This window comes from Sorex araneus, chromosome 5 (assembly GCF_027595985.1).
Source record: "Sorex araneus isolate mSorAra2 chromosome 5, mSorAra2.pri, whole genome shotgun sequence".
Lineage (NCBI taxonomy): Eukaryota > Metazoa > Chordata > Mammalia > Eulipotyphla > Soricidae > Sorex > Sorex araneus.
Genome location: NC_073306.1, coordinates 201535203 through 201558004, shown reverse-complemented (window position 1 = coordinate 201558004; position 22802 = coordinate 201535203). Strand labels below are relative to the sequence as shown.

At 46.2% G+C, this 22802-nt stretch overlaps 1 protein-coding gene and 1 non-coding gene across 4 annotated transcripts in view; both read left to right on the top strand.

Annotated features, from left to right (window-relative positions):
• The first annotated feature begins 9802 nt into the window (after positions 1-9802).
• The window catches only part of PAQR3 (progestin and adipoQ receptor family member 3), a 27869-nt gene continuing 14869 nt past the window's right edge, over positions 9803-22802 (top strand). For all 3 annotated transcript variants that reach the window (XR_008630120.1, XM_055137376.1, XM_055137375.1), the window contains exons 1-3: positions 9803-10165; positions 13532-13694; positions 20102-20257. Coding sequence is in view for 2 of the 3 variants with exons in the window: in XM_055137376.1 (XP_054993351.1) it covers positions 9981-10165; positions 13532-13694; positions 20102-20257 (504 nt within the window). In the remaining variant the exon portion in view is untranslated. The remainder of the gene's footprint in view (positions 10166-13531; positions 13695-20101; positions 20258-22802) is intronic.
• LOC129405405 (small nucleolar RNA SNORA29) lies at positions 21683-21822 on the top strand. The gene has a single exon (XR_008630557.1). It is a non-coding gene; the product is annotated as a small nucleolar RNA SNORA29 (small nucleolar RNA).

Below are 22802 nucleotides of genomic sequence, written 5' to 3'. Positions count from 1 at the left end.
ATCCAGAGGGCAGAATCCCAGAGAAGCAACAGTAGCAGAATCCAGAGTGCTGGGATCAAGGAATGAGGGGCAAGGAAGGAAGAATACGTGAGATGGGGAAGACGAGAGATTGAATAAACGGTAACTAAACAGCAACCTGCCAGGTCCTCCTTCTTCCTTCGCCTGCCCATCGCCTACAGCCATCCCGATCCTGTCCATACACAGCAGCTCGAGAGCACTGAACGCGAGCAGTGAGAGAGAGCTGCCCAGAGAGCCCGCGAACACACATCCCTCACGCACAGGGGTAGTTCTTTACAGGGGAGGAAACGAACAGGCACTTCTCTAAGACCAATAGGTGGCCAACAGGCACATTAAAAAAATGTTCATCATCAAGCAGACAATGAGATATCCTCTTACACCAGTGAGACTGGCACACACCCGAAACACTGGGGATATCGCTGAACATACCCAGTCAGAGCTCCAGAAGCCCACCCTCACCCCATCACTACTGCCATGCCAAGGGCCAGTCTTGACCCCTTCACGAATATTCTCTGCAGGTGCTCCGATCTGTGAATAGTTTCAAGTGCACAGCGTCCAGGCTGAGAAGTCTGGTGGGGGGGCTCTGGGGCCGGGGCGGGGGGTAGCCTCTTCCCAGTCCCCCATACTTTGTAAAGTTCCAGCAGCCACACCCACATCCCATGTCAACTCATTGGCCCCGACCATGGATTCTAAAGTCCCTGGACACCTCCTAAAGCAACAGACAGCTGACTGAACTCTTAAACACGGACTGCACCACCCTGCAATGGGATGCGACAATTTTCACATAAATTCATTTTCTCTATCTGTTGATTTCGATATCGCAGCTTTGTTAATCTGATCAATTTTGATTCTAGGATTGTATCAACGGTGGTGGCTTTTTTCCTATTTTAAACTAATTTTTTAAAAAAATTTAAAAAAATACTGAGAACAGTCTCTGTTGGCAGAGATGTGGTGAAAAAAAGATCCCTCCTCAATGACTGGTGAGGATGTTGTCTAGTTTAACCCTATGGAAAATAGTATGAAGGGTACTCAGTAAACTCAGAATTTAGCTCCCCTGTGACCCAGCACTTCCACTTTTAGGTATCAATCCCAAGGGCTTTGTTAACTTATTCGGAAGAACATATGCAAACCATTATTCACTGTAGCACTTGGTACAATAACAAAGACATAAAGTCAACCTAGATATTCAACAACAGATAAGTGTATCGTGAAGATGTGGTATATATACACAATGGACTATATACAAATGTGGTATATATACACAGCCATAAGGAATGATGAGATCATGCAACTCATTTTAACATAGATGGAACTGGGAGACATTATGTTAAATGAATCCCAAGGAGGAAGGATAAACACTGCATGTTATCACTCATATGTGGTATTTAGAAAAACTGGACGAGGAAATGTGATGTTTTAAAGGGTGGATGCCCTGATCAACCTTGACCCTAGAATAGAGGGAAAAGAAGAAGGGAAGAGTAGAGGGGAGGGGAAAAGGACAGATGAAAAACAGCAGGGACCAGGGCAGGGGAACCAGGTACCACAAGGTGGTGTTAAGGAACCATAGAGTCAAACACCCAAAGCACAGCATCAACAGCTGTGCTTTGGGTGAAATCAAAAGACCTGAACGCTAACAACTCAACTTAGAAGTGTAGGATTGGGGGTGGGGGAGATTTGGAGAAAACCTGGGAACATTGGTGGAGGGAAGTTACCACAGGTGATGTGATGGATGCTGCAGTATTGGAGGCTGAAAACTCAACTATAAATAACTATGCAATTCACGGTGCTTTAATAACATTTTAATTTTTAGAAAAATAAAATATATTTCTTATTTTTTAAAAAAAGGTATCCACGTTTATTAGCAAACAATCAAAACAGTGCCTAGAATTAGGTAACATTAACCTAGGTAAGTACACTGACCAAGTTTTAAGCCCACTCTACATAAAGCTTTAACAAGTATCCAGAGCATCTGTCTATTAAAAGCAAGTTATAAAGTTTACTTCTAGGAAATATCTATATTTATAAGAGTATCTCCTGAAGTGTTAACATTATTTGTCAATGAGACAGCATCGGAATAAGGGAAACTTTTATTTTTTTTAACAACCACGTTTTTTAAGTTTGGAGTTTTATAAAAATAATTCACTATTGTTCTAACCAGAAAAAATATACAACCATTTTAATAAATAAGCATGCTTAGTAAAAGAAATCATAGTGTAATTGAAAACACAATGAACTAAGAGAATCAGTAGATTTCAATTCAAAGAAATCACTGCTCTTCAGCCATGAAATTGATGGCCATTAATATTTGTGCTGATGCCGGCAGTGACTGCTGTTATAGCAACAAGGTTCCATCAATTAACTCCAAAGAATCCATCCCTTAAATTTGCCCAATTCTGCTCTTTGGTAATGCTGCCTTTCAAATATACTGTGTTCCAGCACTGCCCCCTACCTGTTCTGTGTTGCATTACCAAGTTTTTTCCCAACGAATTCAGTTATGTACAGGCTAAAAGTACCCTGTGGCAGGCTGGAATCTGCAAACGTCCTCCTACATTCTTTCCCTACATGCCAGTAAGAGAATTGCCCAGCAAGACTTGGTTGAGTGGAAGATGATATGCCCACTGAATGTTCATTCAGAGAAGTGAGAAATACATAGAACCTTCCCTGGGGAGCTCCCAGCCAGTAACTCAGGAGAACGCCCCATTTCTGTTTTCCTGCCAGATAACTCTCTAGCTCTAAGCAGCACGAGCTTCTAGGATTGCATCCACCTCTAAATAGTGCCGGGAAAGCCCGTTAGGTCCCTGTGGTAGGACAGTGTTTCCCAGAGAACCTCCTGGCCCCCGGAGGGTACTGGGATGATTTTGAAAGGCAGTAAGTAGCCCTGCAAATATTTGGTTTCTGACTGTGGGATAAAGAAGGTAGGTTTCCCAGGGGATGCTGAGTGATTTACTTTTGCTTAGAAAAGGGTCAGGGGGTAAATTAAGTTTGGGAGCCTCTGGTAGGAGAATATTCCCAATATATGTGTAAAAGTGAGGCTGTTCTTTCTTTGACTGCAGGAGATTATCTAGACCGTTTTGTGGGTAGCTTCTTGAATTTTATTTCAGCAAATATTTAGCAAGTACTGAAGGACTACTATGTGCTAGAGATTGCAGAGTCGGCAATCTGAAAATATAAAGATAAGCTCCTGCCCTTAGTGTTCCAAATATTAATGTTCCAAAATGACATGAAACAGAAATAAAAGATGCTCATTTTCATTAATGGTTCATTCCTTCACAGTAACATGCGATGAAGCCATGAGCCTAATTATCAAGGAGCCTATTTCTTATTATATGTTGTATACTGGTTTATAGGAGAAGTGAGATTTTTCTTTTGTAAGACTTTGGTAAGTAACACGCATGCTATGAGTGTTTACTGGGTCCCGGACACTAGACTTGCTAGGGATTCAGAGGCGATAAATACTAGATTCAAGAAGCCGAAGGGAAGCAAATGAATGAGAGCTAGGCAGTATGTCCTGTGCTCTGTGGCCGTTCAGCCACCTCTTCCTTGAGACAAGAATCCTGTGTCAACAGTGACCAGAATACAAAGACTATCTACAGAATAGGAAAGTATATTATTGATATCAATGGTATATAAAGCATTGGTTGAACTGTACAAGAAGAAAACATCCAACCCCATCAAAAAATGGGGCGAAGAAATGAACAGAAACTTTCCCAAGGAAGAGATACAAATGGCCAAAAGGCACATGAAAAAGTGCTCTACATCACTAATCATCAGGGAGATGCAGATCAAAACAACCATGAGATACCACCCCACACCACAGAAACTGGCACACATCCAAAAGAACAAAAGCAACCACTGTTGGAGAGGATGTGGGGAGAAAGGGACCCTTATACACTGCTGGTGGGAATGCCGACTAGTTCAGCCGTTTTGGAAAACAATATGGACGATTCTCAAAAAACTAGAGGTTGAGCTCCCATTTGACCCAGCAATACCACTGCTGGGAATATATTCCAGAGAAGCAAAAAAGTATAGTCGAAATGACATCTGTACTTATATGTTCATCGCAGCACTGTTTACAACAGCCAGAATCTGGAAAAAACCCAAGTGCCCTAGAACAGATGACCGGTTGAAGAAACTTTGGTACATCTATACAATGGAATACTATGCAGCTGTTAGAAAAAATGAGGTCATGAAGTTTGCATATAAGTGGATCAGCATGGAAAGTATTATGCTAAGTGAAATGAGTCAGAAAGAGAGAGACAGGCATAGAAAGATTGCACTCATCTGTGGAATATAGAATAATAGACAAGGAGACTAACACCCAAGAATAGTAGAAATAAGTACCAGGAGGTTGACTCCATGGCTTGGAGGCTGGTCTATCATTCTGGGCAACTCAGGGAAGGGACCACCAAGTAAAATGTGGTCGGAGGTCATGTGGGGGGAAGGGTGATGCGTGCCGAATGTAGGCTAGAGACTGAACACAATGGCCACTCAACACCTTTATTGCAAACCACAACACCTAATCAGAGAGAGAGAACAAAAGGGAATACCCTGCCATAGTGGCAGTTTGGGGTGGGGGGAGACGGGACTGGGGAGGGTGGGAGGGATCCTGGGTTTACTGGTGGTAGAGAATGGGCACTGGTGAAGGGATGGGCTCTCGAAATCTGTATGGGGGAAACATGAGCACAAAAATGTATAAATCTGTAACTGTACCCTCACGGTGACTCACTGATTAAAAATAAATAAAGTATAAAAAAATAAATTAAAGAAAGAAAGTCAAATTCACCTTTTGGGTATGAAAAATTATATTGAATAGATGTATAAGAAATATTCCCAGAAAGTAAAGGAAAAAAGAATGATACTAGTAAGATATAGGATGTAAATAAAAATAGCACTCTTTACCATAAAAAAAAGAATCCTGTGTCAGATCTCACATAATCATTCTTCCCGGGTGAAGAACGGAAGAGAAAGAGGAAGCGGGGACAACCACCAGACAGATACAGGGAAATGACCACGAGAAGCAGGACCAGGATTGTTAGAGGAGAAACATGCAAGAATTCAGAATCCCCTGAACAAGGGATTTATTTAAAATGCAAAGAATTTGGGGGGCTGGGAGGAGCTCTCAGATCTATATTGACCCTGGGAACAAACTTCAATTGAGTATAAATAATCTGGGAGAGCACTGAAGATATCCACAAGTGAATAGGGGAGCAAAAGTGAAAAAGTGAGACTAGGTATTAATTAGGTGTCTATGGTAATTAACCTGCCATATTTCACCCCAAAGGACTGGAGCTATAGCACAGCAGGTAGGGCATTTGCCTTGACACGACCGACCTGGGTTCGATTCCTCCGTCCCTCTCGGAGAGCCCGGCAAACTACCGAGAGTATCCCGTCCGCACGGCAGAGCCTGGCAAGCTACCCGTGGCGTATTCGATGTGCCAAAAACAGTAACAAGTCTCACAATGGTTACTGGTGCCCGCTCAAGCAAATCGAGAACAACGGGACAACAGTGCTACAGTGCTATTTCACCCAAAAAAAATCATTCCCATAAGCTGAAATAGTGTCCCTACCACCGCTGAAGAGGGAAGACAAATCAGAAATGAACTAGAGGTGGCATTTTAAAAATAAAGTGCAGGGGAGTGGAGAGCTCTTCATCTAAGCCCCCAGCTGAAGTTTCTAGCACGAGTGACACGCGGCAGACCCAGCTACCATCCCCAGCACCACAGTTCCCCTGAGTCCAGCCAGGAGTGATACTGAGCACAGAATCAGGAGTAAGCCCTGAGCACTTCCGGGTGTGGCCCAAAACCACAAACACAAACAACAACAACAACAACAAAACTGTTTCAGATTTCTTGAGAGAAATGGGATCATCAATGACATTCATTCCTTTAGGTTCAAGATAAAGGTTAAATTGCCAAGTCAAACATGGTTGTGAGCCAAGTTTTCTGCTTTTAATAAATGCTTTTAATCGAACTTCCTGAGGGGCAGGTTGATTCATATAGGAAGTTTAGCTCAGATACAAAGAATATGTTTTTCACAGCATTTAAAACAAAGGTTCCCAGCACTCAGCCTTATCCCGGTGAGCGGGCAGGGCTGACGGGTGACCATCTGCTGGAGAAGAGCGACACCTGCAGGACTCCTGCGTTGCTGCACAGTAACAGACAAATTCTTTCCAGCTCCTGTGCGCTGGCCGCGCGCTGAGCACTCTGCCTAAATAAGTGACCAATGAGTGACCGATTGCTTGCAGGATAGAAATAGAAAACACAATTTTCTTGTGTTTTCTATATAGATAGGTCCTATATACTTTTGCCCTAAAATCAAAAAAAAATTTTTTTTAATTTAGCTAAATAGAAAAGACGATAGAGGATGGATAGTCACAATATCTCGGCCATTCTGATGGTCATAGGAACCATTCCAGATTGATAAAAATGTTTCCGTTTTTGAAGGCATTAAAGAAAAACTTAAAAAAGAAAAAAAAAGCCCCACCTCCCCAGTGGCCCTGCAATGTGCAGGATGGCCAGCTGGTGGCGCTGTGCTCACCCTGCCCCTGATAATAGTGGCACCCAGGGTCCCGGGGTCCTGGGCTCAGGCGAGCCTGTGGATCCCCCAGAAGACAGGCAGCTCCTGCTCCCTTTTCTCCCTCTGGCTCCCACCTCCTCCTCTTCTAGTTCCTCATTTGCTCGTCCCTGTGAACACTCGATGCTGGGAACTTCTCACAGTCTCCCGCACTTCTTTGCAAGCTAATCCATGTTCCATTTCCTCGGGGTTCCACTGCACGCAGTGACCCGCTCACCTTGGAAGCTATTCTCCACCAGTTCCTAACGGGCCACATCACCAAGGCATCAGCCAGCAAGCTGGCCTTTGACTAATGAAGACAGTACGCTGATGTCGGCTCTACTTCAACAGAGTTCTCTAGAGAGTGAAATCAGCCTTGATTTTTCCGGTTTTATGCCATAGATGAAGCCTATTTCCTGACTGGCCTAGATAGCACCGATGAATAGCCAATCACGTTGCAAGGTAGGACCTTTAAATTCCTGATAAATATAACTGCATTTATATTTTTATTCTGACAGGCACTCCCTACAGTACCCAAAACTGCCCCAAGATGCAAATGTATGTCAACTTCTTGCGCTATTGATTATAGTTTCTTAAATTTTGTACAGCAAATGATGATCCCTTGAGCACTGCCAGGAGTAACTCCTAGCACAAAGTCAGGAGTAAGCCCTGAACACAGCCGGGTGGAACCCAAAAACACAAACAAAACAAAACAAATTATTTTTTGTATTTTATAAGTTTAAATCAGAGACCAGATGATTATTAAGATACTTTTCCTGCTTCCTATAACTAGGTTCAGGTCACACCAGGCAGTGCTGAGAGGTTACTCCCTGTTCTGCGTTCAGGAACCAGTGCTTGGGGGACCACCTGGGTTGCTGGGGGTCGAACCCTGGTGGACCCCTCACCAAGGTAAGTTCAGTTCTGTCATTGGTTGCTCCCTATGTGTCTTCATATCACCCGCAAGTGAGAGAACACTACTCAGCTTCTTGGCTACGTTCAAATGCAGTTTCCATTTGCTTTTGGATGGCCGTCTGAGTGGGGAAATTCATGGACACTTTTTCCTCAATGAATGAGGAATAAGGTTCTTTTATTGGTACCCGAAGGAACAGGTACGAGGCGCCTCCCAGATGGTGCCAGTGGGGGCTGGAGACAATAAAGAAGGTAAAGCACTTACTCTGCATGCCGCTGACCCAGGGCCGGTCCCTGGCACTGCATACAGTGCCCTGATCACTGCCAGAAGTGATTTCTGATCACAGAGCCAAGAGGGAGCACAGCAGAGTGTGGCTCCAAAAGCAAAACACCACAGCAGAAGTAAGCCGAAGTATTCTGTGGCGTGGCATTTCACATGCACACACATGACCCTCCTCCACTCGAAAGATACATACACATAGCCTTCAACAGAGCTAATGCACAGGGCGATCGGTAGACTGCTATCTATCTGTTTTACACCCATAACTTAGAGACAAAGTTTCAATTCCTTGACATGACACTTAAGTCAATTTAGGATATATCTCATTTTTTCCAGTTTTATTTGTTAATGTGATTTCTCCAATAATATAGATCTTTTAATAGCAAGTTAGCATTTATCAGGTGCTAAAGTGTAAGCCTGATACTGATTCACACATCTAATTTATATTATAATCCCTATTTTGCCAACAGAAAAATCGAGACATAAAGTAATTAAGCCGCCGTGGGGCCAGAGCTACATGGTACAGTGGGTAAGGCACTTTGGCACACTGCAGACCCGAGTTGATCCCTACATCCCATGAGGTGCCCAGAGAACTGCCAAGAGTGATTCCTGAGCACAGAGCCAGGAGTAAGCCATGAGCACTGCTGGGAATCGCCCCAAAACATACAGTCAAAAAATAAAACAAACCCAAACCACAGTAGTTAGGTCTTGGTGCAGACATAAACACACAGCTTCAAAAGCTGAAAAAAGCTGAAAAAGTCAGCTGAAAAAAGAATTCAAACCCAGGTAGCATGACCAGAGATGTAAACCATTGCCATCAACTACTGCTACCATGACCGGGAGGTAGTCCGGATCACGTGTTGTAACTGTATGCCAATTACCGAGCAAAGGGTTCTGCATACGTCACCACTATACGCATTTGCATTGCAATTCAGCCAGAAATAAAACTAGAAGTTTATGGATAGTCACAATATCTGCACCCCCCCCCAGTCTCGTATTATTCTATCAAGTCCAGATGTTTTCTCACTTCCGATATGCTTTCTTTAACACGTAAAATTATATGGGAATGTTTTTTTTCAAGCACAGACATTGGGAGGTTATTTTTAGTGTCCTTGGTATGTTTGTTTGGGGTTTTGGAGTTTTTGTTTTGCTTTTGGGCCACACCCGGCGGTGCTCAGAGCTTAGTCCTGGCTCTGCACTCAGAGTCAGTTCTGGAGGGCTCGGGGGACTAGATGGGATGGCGAGGCTCGAACCCGGGTGGCCCGCGGACCAGCAAGTGTCTACCCGCCTCATTTATTTACTCTGCGGCCTTTATTTATCTCGAGCGTGATTCTGCTGTGACGCGCGCACAAACTCTGGTTTCTGGGCTTTGTGCATCTTCACTGCACATGCACACACCCTTTGGTCCCTGTTCTTGCAGCAACTTCTACTCACCGCGGCGCACCCCCCAGTGCGAGCCGCCGAGCATCACGACCCCGGAAGGGTCGGCTAGGGTCGTTGTTTTACCCTCTTTATTCTCGACCTTTCCAAACCCGTCCCGACCGCATTTCAAGCCCCTCGAAGGGACGGTGACAGCCACAGGGAGACTCGGCAGCCAAGGGACAGCGTCCCGCCCCTCGGCCCACGTGCGCGTCGCCCAGCCCCGCCCCGCCTTGCCCGGGCCTCGCGGCTCCGCCCCGGGCCCGCCTTGGGGGCGTGGTCTCCCCAGAGCCCGGCGGGGACGTAGCTCCGCCAGGCTCACGCTCAGGGTCATGCCCTCATCCAGTGCCAGCCCAGCGCCGGCCCAGGGGGCGTGTCCTAGTCCAGCTCCCGCCCCCAGGAGGGTAGCCCCGCCCGGAGCCACACCCAGGGGCGTGGCCCCTCCCAGTGCCCGCCCCACCATGGAGGCGTGGCCTCTCCCCGCGCACGCCTAGGAGGCGTATCCCTGAACAATGCCCGCCCAAGAGGCGTGGCCTCAGCCAGCACACACACCCCGGGGCGTGGCCCGCCTCTGGGGCGTGGCCCGCCGCGGCGTGCTGACGTCACGGGAGCCGCGGCGCGGACGGCGCGGGCGGGTGTGTGCGCTCAGCCCGGCCTGGGCAGCGGCGGGCCGGTGCCATCTCGCCGGGCTTGTGCGGGCTCCGGGGCTCCGGGGCGGGGGCGGGGGCGGCGGCGGCGGCGGCGGCGGCGGAGCCCCCTCCCCGGGGAGGCGGGGCCCCGGGAGCCGTGGCGGCGCGCGAGGATGCATCAGAAGCTGCTCAAGAGCGCTCACTACATCGAGCTGGGCAGCTACCAGTACTGGCCGGTGCTGGTGCCTCGCGGCATCCGCCTCTACACCTACGAGCAGATCCCCGTGTCCCTCAAGGACAACCCGTACATCACCGACGGCTACCGGGCCTACCTGCCCTCGCGACTGTGCATCAAAAGGTACCGTCTGGTGGTTCCGCCCCCCTCCTCCCCCCACCCCCCGCGCCCTTTTTGTCTGGTCGCCGCCGCTTCCCTCCCTCCGTGTCCATCACCTCCTCCTGCCCCGTGGTCCTCATCCATCCCTCTCTGCTCCCTCTCTCCATCCCTCCCTGCCCCGCCGCCGATCGCAGCCGCGGTCCGCAGGGCGAGCTGGCGCCCGGCGCTCTCCTGTGCTCCGTTTGCTGCTTGTTGGGGTGACAAAGTCGAATCGACCCCAGGTGACACGCTCCGGACCGCAGCCGTCACCCCCCCCCAACACACACACACACACACACACCACCACCACCACCAGCCTCGTCTGTGGCCGAGCTTGGCTGCTTCCCCCCCCCCCCAGGAAGCCAGCTGCTGGGGGCCAAACCGATGCCTGTATAGTGGCAAACAGGTTCTCTCGTGGGCGGGGGTGTGCGCGCCCCAGACTCATGTCCCCCCCGCAGGGACTGGGCACCCCGTCGCGTGCCCAGATTCTCCACCAGGTCACCTGCACCGCAGCAGACCCCGCAGCCCTTGTTCGCAGGAAGTTGCAAAAGTCTGGCCTGGGTGTCATACGTTAAAGAGAGGGTGCACTGATTACTGCTCTGACTCCTCGGTTACACAATAACCTTTGTGGGAAGGGCCTGGCTGGGAAAGCACAGGCCAAGAGGACCTGGAACGGCCACGCTGGGGTTCCCGAAAGGCCTGGGAGAGAGAAAAGAAAAAAGAAAGGGAGTGCGGGGGCAAAGGAGGGAAAAAGAAAGAGCCAAACTGTCCAGAAGAGTGTGCGAGATCCTAGGACAGCTTTGTGTTACGAAACCACCTCGTGTGCTTAAATATAGGCGCTGGCTGTGACAGAGTTAAGATCCAGGTCACTCGTGGGAGCCAGCCCCAGTGCTGGAATGTGGGCTGTCCAACTGCCCGCAGCAGCCACACGGCCATCCTTGATCTGGTCAGAACGATCTCCTTCCTGCGCCCACTAGCCTTACTTACCTTAGGTCGGGGCTGGGTAGTAGCTCAGCGGTGGAGTATTCTTGTCTTGCGTCCTAGGGTGTGTGTGTCATTTGGGGTTTAATCCACCCCCCACCCCTCAAAAAGAATTGCTCTATGATGCTCAGTAACAAGAAAATAAATATTACAGTTCATCCCTGCTTGGCTTCAAGGGGCGGTGGGGAGAATTTCACGAATTGAATCCTAGTAACTTTTCCTCCCCAGGGGCTCCAGTATATAAATAAATATACAGTAATTCAGAACTGAGTTCTGCGTGTGCATGTGGACATCTGCGAAGTAGAGCAGTTATTGAATTGCACTAAAGATGTCACAGCCGTAGAAGCAGTGGTCTTCTGCATTCTTGTATGTATTGCTTTGAATCTTAGGCAGTTGAGTAAAAAACATTCAGTATCCAGATCTGACATTTTACTTGCTGTAGCACCTGATACAAACAGTTGGAGAGTTCTTGTCCCGTTTTCCGGTTTTTAAAAAATATTCAGAAAGTGATACAGATAAAAACAATGTATATGTAATTGATAACGACTTCAAAGTTGAACAGAGTATGTGCATAACTTTTTACACAATTCCAGTAAATCCTCTACTGCAGATACTCTCTTTAGTGCCCTTCGACCAGCTTCTAGCTAGTTCCAGGTTCCACCTCTGCCCCTCTCTTTTGAGCTGTCACAAGCAATCAGGACAGACTTTGGATATAAAGAGAGGTTTACATGTCACAACCATTCTGTCACAACTGCAAAGTGTCAGGACAGTGGCAAGATTGTGCCTCTCTGTTGAGTTAATCAATCCAGTTATACAAAAGTTGGCAGCAGCTGACAGACTATAGCATTTACCCAAGTAGTCTTGTAGATTAGTCTTTAGATTTCTCTTATTCCTACACCATTTTCTCCTGCCCACATACAAGTCCTTGATACTTGTACGGAATAGGCCAGAAATTCACTAATTCTCTAACTCAAATAATAGCAAATAAACTTTACTCTTGATGATCATTGGATAGTGTGAGACTCTATTGTGCTTATGGTACGGGAAAAGGAGAGCCATGGAGATGAGATGAAATTCAGTAGCTCAGAGTTTTATATTTATTTTCTGAAAAGCATTCTGGAACAGCAGAGGTCAGAGATTCTAGTTTACACACACACGAAGTTAGAGTTTGCAGGAGACATTTAACCTTAAGTCATTATGATAAATTATTTAATTAGTTTCAGAATCGGATGAGCCTGAGCCATGGCTGCAAAACTAAGGAGCCGGAAGTGACCTGGAGCAGCATCTGATCTGACTCACTTGTTTTACAGATCTAAGAGCAGAAGCCAGAGAGGTCAGGTGACGCGTTCGGGATCACAGAGCTCTGGACTTGTCGGGAGAATACACCTTTCCCCAACCTGTGTGGCCGAGATTAAAGCAGAAACCAGTTATTCCAGGCATTTGGAAAGAGCAGATAGTACTGATAATGAGACTACTGTTAAGTGCTCCTGACACTAAATTAATGTCTCCTTTGAAGCTAGTTGGGTTCAAAATAGCCACAGTAAAGGTTCAGCATCCTATCTTCAAGGCCTTTTCCCATAGAGTGATTTGTATTTCTTCCACTGCTTTTAAGTTCATATAACTTTGCATTTACACTCACTAATTAATAAAAAGGTATTTCAAGTCTGCGCCTAATGTTAGGTTTAGCGAGCTTTCAGGTACCTATTATTATTGAACATCAAAGTGTGCTAGCTAACTTTCAATTCCTATACACACATTGTCTTTATGCAGACAGTTAATATCTAATCTGGGCAAGGGATTGTACTTGGTACAGTAGGGACATAAGGTGACTGCTCCTTAAAGGCTAGAGGAAGAGATGGAATTCATACATAAACAACATGATGATGATGATGATGATGATGATGATGATGATGATTGTGCTGATGATTGGGGGGGGCTACATATTGGGGCCACATCTAGCAGTGCCCAAAGCTCTGTGCTCAGGAATCACTCCTGGCAGTGTTTGGGGGACTATGTGAGATGCTAGAAATGTAAGTGTGTCAGTCATGTGCAAAGCGAACACCTTCCCCACTGCACTATCTCTTCGGCCCTTGACGTAAACAAGTCTAATATGCAGAAGGAAATGGTAAGTATGGTAAAAGGTGTAAGATAACAAAAAAATTTAAAAAATGTGTGTATATATATATATATATATATATATACATATATATATACTAAGGGACCTCAGAATTGGTAATGGGAGAAAATTGGGATTAACTTAACTAAGTGATATTTCACCTCTGGAGCAGCAAGGGCGGGCGTCCATGAGCCTGCTGACAGAGGAGAAGACGGTGTGAGTCTGAGTCGCGTGTTTGTTTGTTTGCTTTACAGTTTGTTTATTCTGTCCAATGAGACGGTTAACATCTGGAGCCATTTGCTGGGCTTCTTCCTCTTCTTCACCCTGGGCATCTATGACATGACCTCTGTGTTACCGTCGGCAAGTGCATCCAGAGAAGATTTTGTGATTTGTTCCATTTGTCTTTTCTGCTTCCAGGTGAGTGACTGGTAGAGAGGGTTGCATGGAGGCAGACGTGGGCACATGGTTTGGCATACTCGCCACAGGCTTTAAAGAGCCCCTGAGTCCATTTACTTGTTCACTTGCATAATACAAGCACCAAGAGTATTTTGTAAAACTATATTTGGATGTTATTACTTGAATAAAATTTGAGACCCAATACGTTTTAAAAATTGAGGCATTTTCTTGCCTTTTCTGTTGCTTTTTAAGTATCTCTGCTTTAAGATAAAAATAGGAATAGAACAAGGATTACAATCTCTCATACTCTACTATCTGGTTGAAGTAAGTCATTCGTGTCTTTTTAAAACCTATTTTAAAAGATTTCTAATATTTCACCTTTAGAAAAAAATATTAGAAAAATAGAATTTTTCTAGTTTTATTGGTGGGTGAAGTCCTTGGCCCTTTTACACTTGCCTGTTTCAAATACTTTCCATTTCTCTTCCCTGCTACATCTTTTGTTAGTTGCATTGAGCTTTCACTTTTTCATTTTTCTTCAAGGATGCAAAGCGCCTTTAAAGGTTGCATTTATAGTTTTACAAGCAGTTGCTCTTAAAGATGAAAACAAATATAGATTTTACTCCTGCTGCTAATTTGAAAAATTCCAAAAGGATGCAGAAAATACCCATAAAAATGAAAAGAAGGGGCAGGATCAATAGTACAGTGGGGAGGGTGTTTGCCTTGTACACGGCTGACCGAGGTTCAATCCCCGGCACCCCATATGGTCCCTCAAGCACCACCAGGAGTAATTCCTGAGTGCAGAGCCAGGAGTAGCCCCTGAGCATCACTGGGTGTGACCCGAAAAGAAAAAAGAAAACGAAATGCTCTTTCCTCTGATGAACACAGGCCAGTACTCTCTGCATTTAATCTGTTGTAGTCTAAGAGATGAAGTCTGGAAGTCAGCTGCACAGTGTTGCTTTCTTTACCTATCATCAGTATCAGGCCTTTGTTTTGTTCAAAATTTAAAGCTGAGTGACTAAAAATCTTACTAGAATATCCCCCTTCTTTTTCTAATTCTAATTCTGGAATAATATTTCACATTTCTTTGAGGGATATTCTTATTAGTATATTCTTGTACTCTGCTTCTAATGATAAATTAGAAAATTATTTTGTAAGTATTTTTTGTTTGTATGTTTTGTGCCTCTGGGGTTTGAACCCAGTGCCTCGTACATGCAGGGCGAATGCTGCACCACCCAGATACATCGCAGCTCTCAGATCCTAGGTATCTTTTCAAGTATACTTTTTCTCAGGCTTAAGTTGTGTACCAAATTGATGCCTAAACATCAATTTTTTTTTAATTTGTTTATTGTGGGGTGGGGAGTCCACACCCCTGATTGTGCTCAGGGCTTACTCCTGGTTCTATACTCAGGGCTTACTCCTGGTTCTATACTCAGGGCTTACTCCTAGTTCTATACTCTGAGATTATTCCTAGTTCTATACTCAGGGATTACTTCTGATGGCAGTCAGGGGACCATATGGGACACAGGAGTCCAGCTGTGGATGTTTAAATGGAAATGAATTCATTTCCTTAAAATTTAATTTTTTGGTGTGTCGTATCATCGACTGAGATGCTCTTAATATCATTAACACATAGAAACTGGTTTAAACTTTACTATTAGATGAATATTACCCAATTTGAGAAACCTTATTGTTCTTTATACTCAGACCTGTCTTTATCCCTTTTGTACCTAGCCAAAGCTAGTATTAATGCAGGGGCTATTATTAATTTTTATATTAATTTTATATTGAAAAACTAAAATTATGATATTTGATAGCCAATGAAGACACAACCAGAGTGTGACAGGAACTTGCCCAGGTTAGCAGGACAGTAAAATCTGCCCGCTTTTCTGCTAGTGTAGTGATCTTCCTGGGACATACAACTTTACCTAATGTGAAGTTGGAGCAAATTTTTCTTACGGTTTTTGGGCCGCACCCAGCAGTGCCCAGGGCTGACTGCTGGCCGTGTTCCAGGAACCAGAAGGGGTGCCGGGAATCAAACCTGGGTTGGCCACATCCAGGACAAACACCCAACCCACCTATTAGTACTCCAGTCGAATCTTCCTATTTAAAAATTCCATTTGTTATTTTTATTTTTATACTTACTACAAATTTGTTCATAGGAAATCTCCAAATTTCCTTGAGTTAGCAGAGCAGCATAGTAGCCCACATACATCTTAATGTGTTTAGCTTGCTTTCTTTTTTTTTCTTTAAACAGCATTCTTTCTTTCTCACTTTCTACCCATTTCATATGCTTGGAACTTTCTAGGCGGTTTGCATTTTCCCAGAGGTCTTTCTTAGAGAAGACCCCGCGAACAACTTCATCCTAGATTTAGCTCCTCAGTTCTCTCTCCAGCAAATATTTTTCAGTGCCCTGGTATCGGACTGGAGCGATAGCACAGCGGGTAGGGTGTTTGCCTTGCACACAGCCGACCCAGGTTTGATTCCTCCATCCCTCTCGGAGAGCCCAGCAAGCTACCAAGAGCATCCCACCCGCACGGCAGAGCCTGGCAAGCTACCCGGGGCGTATTTAATATACCAAAAACAGTAACAACAAGTCTCACAATGGAGACGTTACTGGTGCCCGCTCAAGCAAATCGATGAACAATGGGACAACAGTGCTACAGTGCCCTGGTATCCATGTCCAGACCCTAAGCGTGCCCGCCCTCTGGAGCACAGCACTGCGAAGACCCGCTGCCCCACAGAGCACATCACCGGGGAGGAGGGCAAGAGGAGCACTCAAGGAGGATGGTTAGTCTGTGGAAAGGCCCAGAAGCAAGAGACACTCGGCACTTGGGGAGCTCACAGATGCTAATCTGGCATTGAGCCCTAGGAGGTGGAGAAAGGAAAACTAGAAAGCTTCTCTAGGACCGGGAAAGCAGGCGGGAGCCTGCAGTCTTGGCTTAGTACTTTTGATGGAGGGAGATTTTCAACAGAAGGAAACTTTAAAAATGGAAACCTTTTTTTTTTTCTAGATACTAAGCTTTTTTTGGGGGGAGCAGGCTTGGGGGAGCAGGTTTGGAGCCTCAGGAGTAAAGCTCTCAGGGCCTTGCTCCTGGCTCTGAACTCAGGAAGAACCCTGGCGGGGCTGAAGGGAACCGTATGAGGGCAAGCGCCCTACCCATTGTACTATCATTCTGGCCCTCCAGCCTTTAAAGGAACTCTTAGCAATGATACATTCTTTTTAAACAGGACATAGTCACTGTTGGGTTGGCCCTTTTGAAAATAAGGGTTGTATGTAGTGTTCTTTTCAAAAATGGCTGGAGAGATAGTACGGCGGGTAGGCCATCGGCATGGCTGGCAATGAACCTTGGTTCCACCCCTCGCACCACATACCGTTCCCCTGAGCACAGAGCCAGGAGCCCTGAGCCCTGACAGGTGTCGCCCCCAAACCGAAACAAAATTTAAGGGTTCTCTATTTATGCAGAATCTGTTTTACTTCCTCTTGATGCTGTGGGCTTTTATCTCCTCTCTTACCCTTTTCACCACAAAGTTCATTTTCTCATTCTCTTATTATTTCTCTAAGGTATAGTCTGTAGAAATACAAGCGAACAAGGCAGTTTGTGGAAGAAAGTAAAAGTCATTTGAAATTCCACTTCCCAGAGGAATGGACACTGGGTAAAAGTTCCCCTAGAAGGGCCAGAGCAATGGTCCCGCAGGTGGGGTGCTCGTCTTGCCTCGCCCTGCGCACAGAGGCAGGAGCTAGCCCTGCGCACTGCTGGGTGTGCCCCCAAAAGCAAATAAATAAAAGGCCTTGAGGCGTGTAGCTCTGTACAGATCCCCCGAGCCTGTCTGTCCACGTCCCGGCTGCGTCATCTCTGCCTCTGGCTTTTGTCACTGATGGCACCAGTGAACTTCTTTCAAACCGTGTCACTGAGACAGAATGTCCAGAAGGTCTCTGGGTCTGCTGTGTTTTATTTCAGGGATACGCTGAGAAAACAATAACCAATGGTTAAATCGTGGTAAATATGGCCAGTACACACTGACTTGGAGCTCAGTAGCCAAAGCTGCAGACCAGCGGGGATTTGCAGCCACGGATGGGAAAGTGGGATTTCAGCGAAGAACATCGACTCTTGAGGTTAAGGCTCTGGGCAGCAGCTGGATTTGATTAATGGCCATATTATAGAATAGACAAACAATTTTCTGCCTTAATGGTGGCTTGCAAAAGTATTTGTCAGGTTGATCCACTTGGTATTCCTTGTTTGTCCCATTTTCTCCACCTCCCCTGTCGCTGGCTTAGTTGAGGGTGCTTGTCCTTGCTGCCAGCGGCTGCTCCTGTTATTGTGTCCTTCAGTTTAGTGTCTCCGCTTGCATCGTACCTGGCTCAGAACACCGACGGGAAGGCATGTAGGAAGTATCACAACTGTGAAAGCTAAGGGGGCATAAGCTTTGTAAGTTGACATTCCTTAGTGCTGTATTTCTCAGGATGCTGTTTTTCTGGAGGGATTCCCCCACCCTCTGTGTGTACTTTTTTGTACTTAGGTCCCTGGTGGATGCCGGATCACTCTCTCCCGCTTCTGCTCAGGCGAGACCCTGGGTAGCCGCGTTCCTCCCACCATGCACGCAGGGAGGACACAGACCCCCGTCACTACCCCCCCTTCTCTGCTTTCTCTTTGTGTTCTGTGTTGACTTGTCCCACTGGACTTTGCCCATCCCCATTGCTCGCTTGTTTCAGAAACAGTATCTCTGAGAAGTAGTGACGTCAGCCTGCTCCTCCCAGCACCGGCTGGTCCTTCAGTACCTGCCCCCGCCGTAATGCGGTAGAAGGTCTGGGGGTTCCCGCCGGAGAGCCCCACCCCGCTCAGAGCCGATGATCACGTCTGCCGGGGCTGCTCTCAGCTTAGCACTTACCGAAAGTCAGCACAGGTCATAATTAGTTGGGTTTTTTTTTTCCCTGAATACAGCAAAGCCGTGTTTAACTTAGAACTTAAAAATAAATCCTACAGTGAAATCTAATAGATATTAAAGTCGTGTGTGTGTGTGTGTGTGTGTGTGTGTGTGTGTGTGTGTGTGTGTGTGTGTGTGTGTGTGTGTGTGTGGTCTGTATCACTGGTGTTGGATATATTTTTTGGAAATACCAGAAAGGATATACATTATGGCCTCTAGGGATGGGATGGAGTGGAAGAGGCCAATTTATCTCTATATCATACAGTTCATCTTTTGTTTTTCATTTTTTAACAACAGATATTGGACCATAGAGATAGTGCTCAGGACACTGGCCTTGCAGTTGGCCCATGCCATTTGCTCCCTGGCACAGTTCCTGCACACGGAGCCGGGACCAGCCCCTGAGCATCACCAAGCGTCGTCCAAGTCCCCTTTCCCCAGACCCCATCCCCAAAATAACCGATTGTACTTCTGTGGTAAATACTTTTGTTTTTTGGTCTGGGGCCACACCAGACTGTGCGCAGGGCTTACTCCTGGCTTGGTGCTCAGGAGACCATGTGCCGTGCTGGGAATCAAGCTGGGGTCAGCCGAATGCAGGGGGCCATGTCACCGGTACTCCGTGGCCCCCAGGGGAAATTCATTTATGAATCAAAATAAGCTTCATTGTAAATCTCTCTACAATAGATTTTTTTTTTCTTTTTGGGTCACACCCAGCGATGCTCAGGGCTTACTCCTGACTCTGCACTCAGGAATTACTCTGGCGGTGCTTAGGGGACCATAATGGATGCAGGGATTGAACCCAGGTCGGCCGTGTGCAAGGGGTAGTACAGCAGTCACCCTCCCTGCTGTACTGTCGCTCCAGCCTCACAATAGATTTTTTTTTTTTTTTTTTTTGCTTTTTGGGTCACACCCGGCGTTGCACAAGGGTTACTCCTGGCTCATGCACTCAGGAATTAACTCCTGGCAATGCTCAGGGGACCATATGGGATGCTGGGAATCGAACCTGGGTCGGCGGCGTGCAAGGCAAACGCCCTACCCGCTGTGGTATTGCTCCAGCCCCCTCACAATAGACTTTTTAAATATATACCGTGCAGCTTTCTCGATACTGTGCTGCTCCTGGACCATGTTTGTTAGGAGGGAAGAAGTGGATGGGATGGGACCTGTGGACAGAGGTGAAGGATATTCAAACTTCATGAGGGGTGACAGCGTGTCACAATGTAAGCCTTAAAGCCTGAGTTTAGCATTAATACTGTTGCCAACCATTGAGAACCCAGTAAAAACTTTTCTACTAATAAAATACCTGTCATTTTTAATTGCTTTATGACTGTTGTCCCCATTTTCTCCTGAGGAAAGAGGCAGGTTTAGAAATGACATGTCTTACCAACTCGTAAGAATCCAAACCCAGCTCTGCTTAGCCGGGAAGCCGGATTATTAATCACTTCTTGAACATCATGTGTGAGTTTAATTTTTCCTGTTGCACTTTACTAAGCGCTGTTGTGTTTCCCTAGGTCTGTATGCTTTGCTCTGTTGGCTATCATCTCTTTTCCTGCCATCGATCAGAAAAAACCTGTCGAAGATGGCTGGCACTAGATTATGCGGGAATTTCTATTGGAATACTGGGTTGCTATGTTTCCGGAGTGTTTTATGCATTTTATTGTAATAATGTAAGTAACTTAAGACGCAGTGATGTAAGTAACTTGACCCATTTTACATTCTACCTTCTAATCTTGGATTTTCTTGTGTAGGCATAGACCCGTTTTCTAAGGGGGCTAGTGATCTCATATTTGTTATCAGTTCGGTACTCATTTTACTAGTTTCCCATTGTACCTAATTATTTTCTGAACATTAGTGCCAATATTAAATTATTTCTGTTAAATTTGTATAGCTGTGTATTCTCAGAGGCATACTTCGTATTTTAATTTTTGTGTCTAGACATCTGTAGACATGTGTTAAACTCAGCATGAGAAAATTATGAAGCTGGTGGCCACTTCCCTCTCCCTGCTTCCCTCCCTCGGTTGTTTTCCAAAAAGGGTTGCATGTGAGTGCATTCATCATATTCTTCCATTAGAAAATGCTTTCTTTTCCTTTGTCTTAGATTTGGCGGCATCTGGTGTTTTAGTGTCTGGTTCTGCTCTTTTGATCAAAAGTCAGTATTTGCTGTCACCGAAGCAGTCTTTGACACACTGGCATCAGTTTTTATGGTCTTCAGCAGAGAAATGCTGTGGATTAGAACCCGTGCCCTCTTGCCTGTGTCCCGGCCACAAACCAGACTGACTCTTAGCTCAGTGCAAGCCAGCTGCGCCTCTTCCCTTCTGCTCTCCCACCATTCTTTTTTAAACTGTTCCGTGTTCGTTTCCTCTGTTTTTAGGGCTAAGATTGCGCCTCTCTTGGGAGCGGTCCACATCTCATTAATCCTGCCCTTGTTCATGCGGCCTGCAGCCGGCCCCGTGCCGCCCTCTCAGTGGGGCAGGTGCTCGGCTCCAAGCTGTCTCCCGAGTTTTGGTTATTAAGATTTGGCAGCTGTACAGGATACCTCAGATGTTTTGGCAATTCTTTTTTTTTTTTTTCCTTTTGGTTTTGTTTGTGTTTGTTTTTGTCTGGGGACCACAACTGGCAGTGCTCAGGGGTTACTCCTGGCTCTGCTCTGTCCTCCAGAATTACTCCTGGTGGTGCTCAGGAAGACCCTATGGGATGCCAAGAATCAAACCCAGGTCAGCCACTTGCAAGGCCAGTGTCCTACGTGCTGAACTATCACTCAGGCCCCATGTTCTAGCAGTTCTTCTTCCTTTTTAATTGAATCACCATGAGCTACAGTTATAAAGCTTTCATGTGTAAGTTTCAGTCATACAGTGATCGAATACCCATCCCTCCACAAGTGTACATTTCCCACCACCAGTTTCCCCGGTATCCCTCCCCCACCCACCCCTATCCCTCTCCTCCCCCTGCCTCGATGGCAGATAATTTTCCTCTTACTCTCTCTCTGCTTACGGCATTATGGTTTGCAGTCTAGCAGTTCTGAAGCAGGACCTTCGTCTCTCCATTAACACAGAAAACCCTGAACGTAACTGAAGTATGAAAGTAACAGAGAGGTTCCCGTTTCACTGCCATGTTTTCTCCTACTAATAGATTTTTGTGGCCGTGATTGTGGGATTGAGTGAAATTGCTGTGATGTGAAGAGGGACAACTTCTTTGTGTCCTGCTCCTGTATGGAATGGCAGAAAAGGGAAACACATACACACACACACACACACACACACACACACACACACACAAAGTCCCAAAGAGGAACGTAAGATTTTGGGTTTCAGTGTGTAGGAGCATTATTAAAGCTTATATAGAGCCATTTGCTGTTTAGGCCTAATTACATGGGAGCATAGGCATGTAACTAGATAGATAGATATGTATTTTTTTTTCAGTTGCCCTGGCTCTGAGTTGATTCTTAGCACTGAACTATACACATATCTGCTCACCTTTCCCAACCTGTATAGTTTGCATGAAGCCATTGAGATCGTTGAGATCTTTACGAAACGCCTTGGAGACGATGCTGCGGACTGACAGGCCGCTAGGACCAACTTTCCAACTTCTCACTTAGAGGCCAAATATTCTGCCAACCTTTTCGACTTACCTTTTTAAATGAATATCCTTTCACGTTGTCCCGTTTCTCCCCCACACCTGATCTGTGTCATGTTGAAGTCGCTGAGTTTCCTTTGAGGCTGCGCAAATCCTCTCGTTGCCTTTCCCACGTCCGTCAGCCCAGACTGGAGTTGATGTCAGGGGTGTCTCCTCAGTCTTCTGCTCACAGCCGTCTTCCCTGAGACCCCCCACTCTCTCCTTGAATCTATTCTAGTGTCTCCTCTACCAGCTTTACCTTTTTCTTTGCTAGGCTGACGTCAGGGTTATTTTTGTAGTAAACCCATGTGCAGGAAATGGGTTTATTACAAAAATAATAAACTGTGCTCCACTTTTTTTCTTCTTGGGTCACATCCAGCGATGCTCAGGGGTTACTCCTGGCTCTGCACTCAGGAATTACTCCTGGCAGTGCTCCCGGGACCATAGGGGATGCCGGGGATTGAACCTGGGCCGGCCGCGTGCAAGGCACACGCCCTCCCTGCTGTGCTCTTGCTCCGGCCCTGAGCTCCATCATTCTGAAAAGAGCACCGTCACCTCAGGACCAGGGGGACCAGTTCTGTCTGCCTACCCTGATGTCGG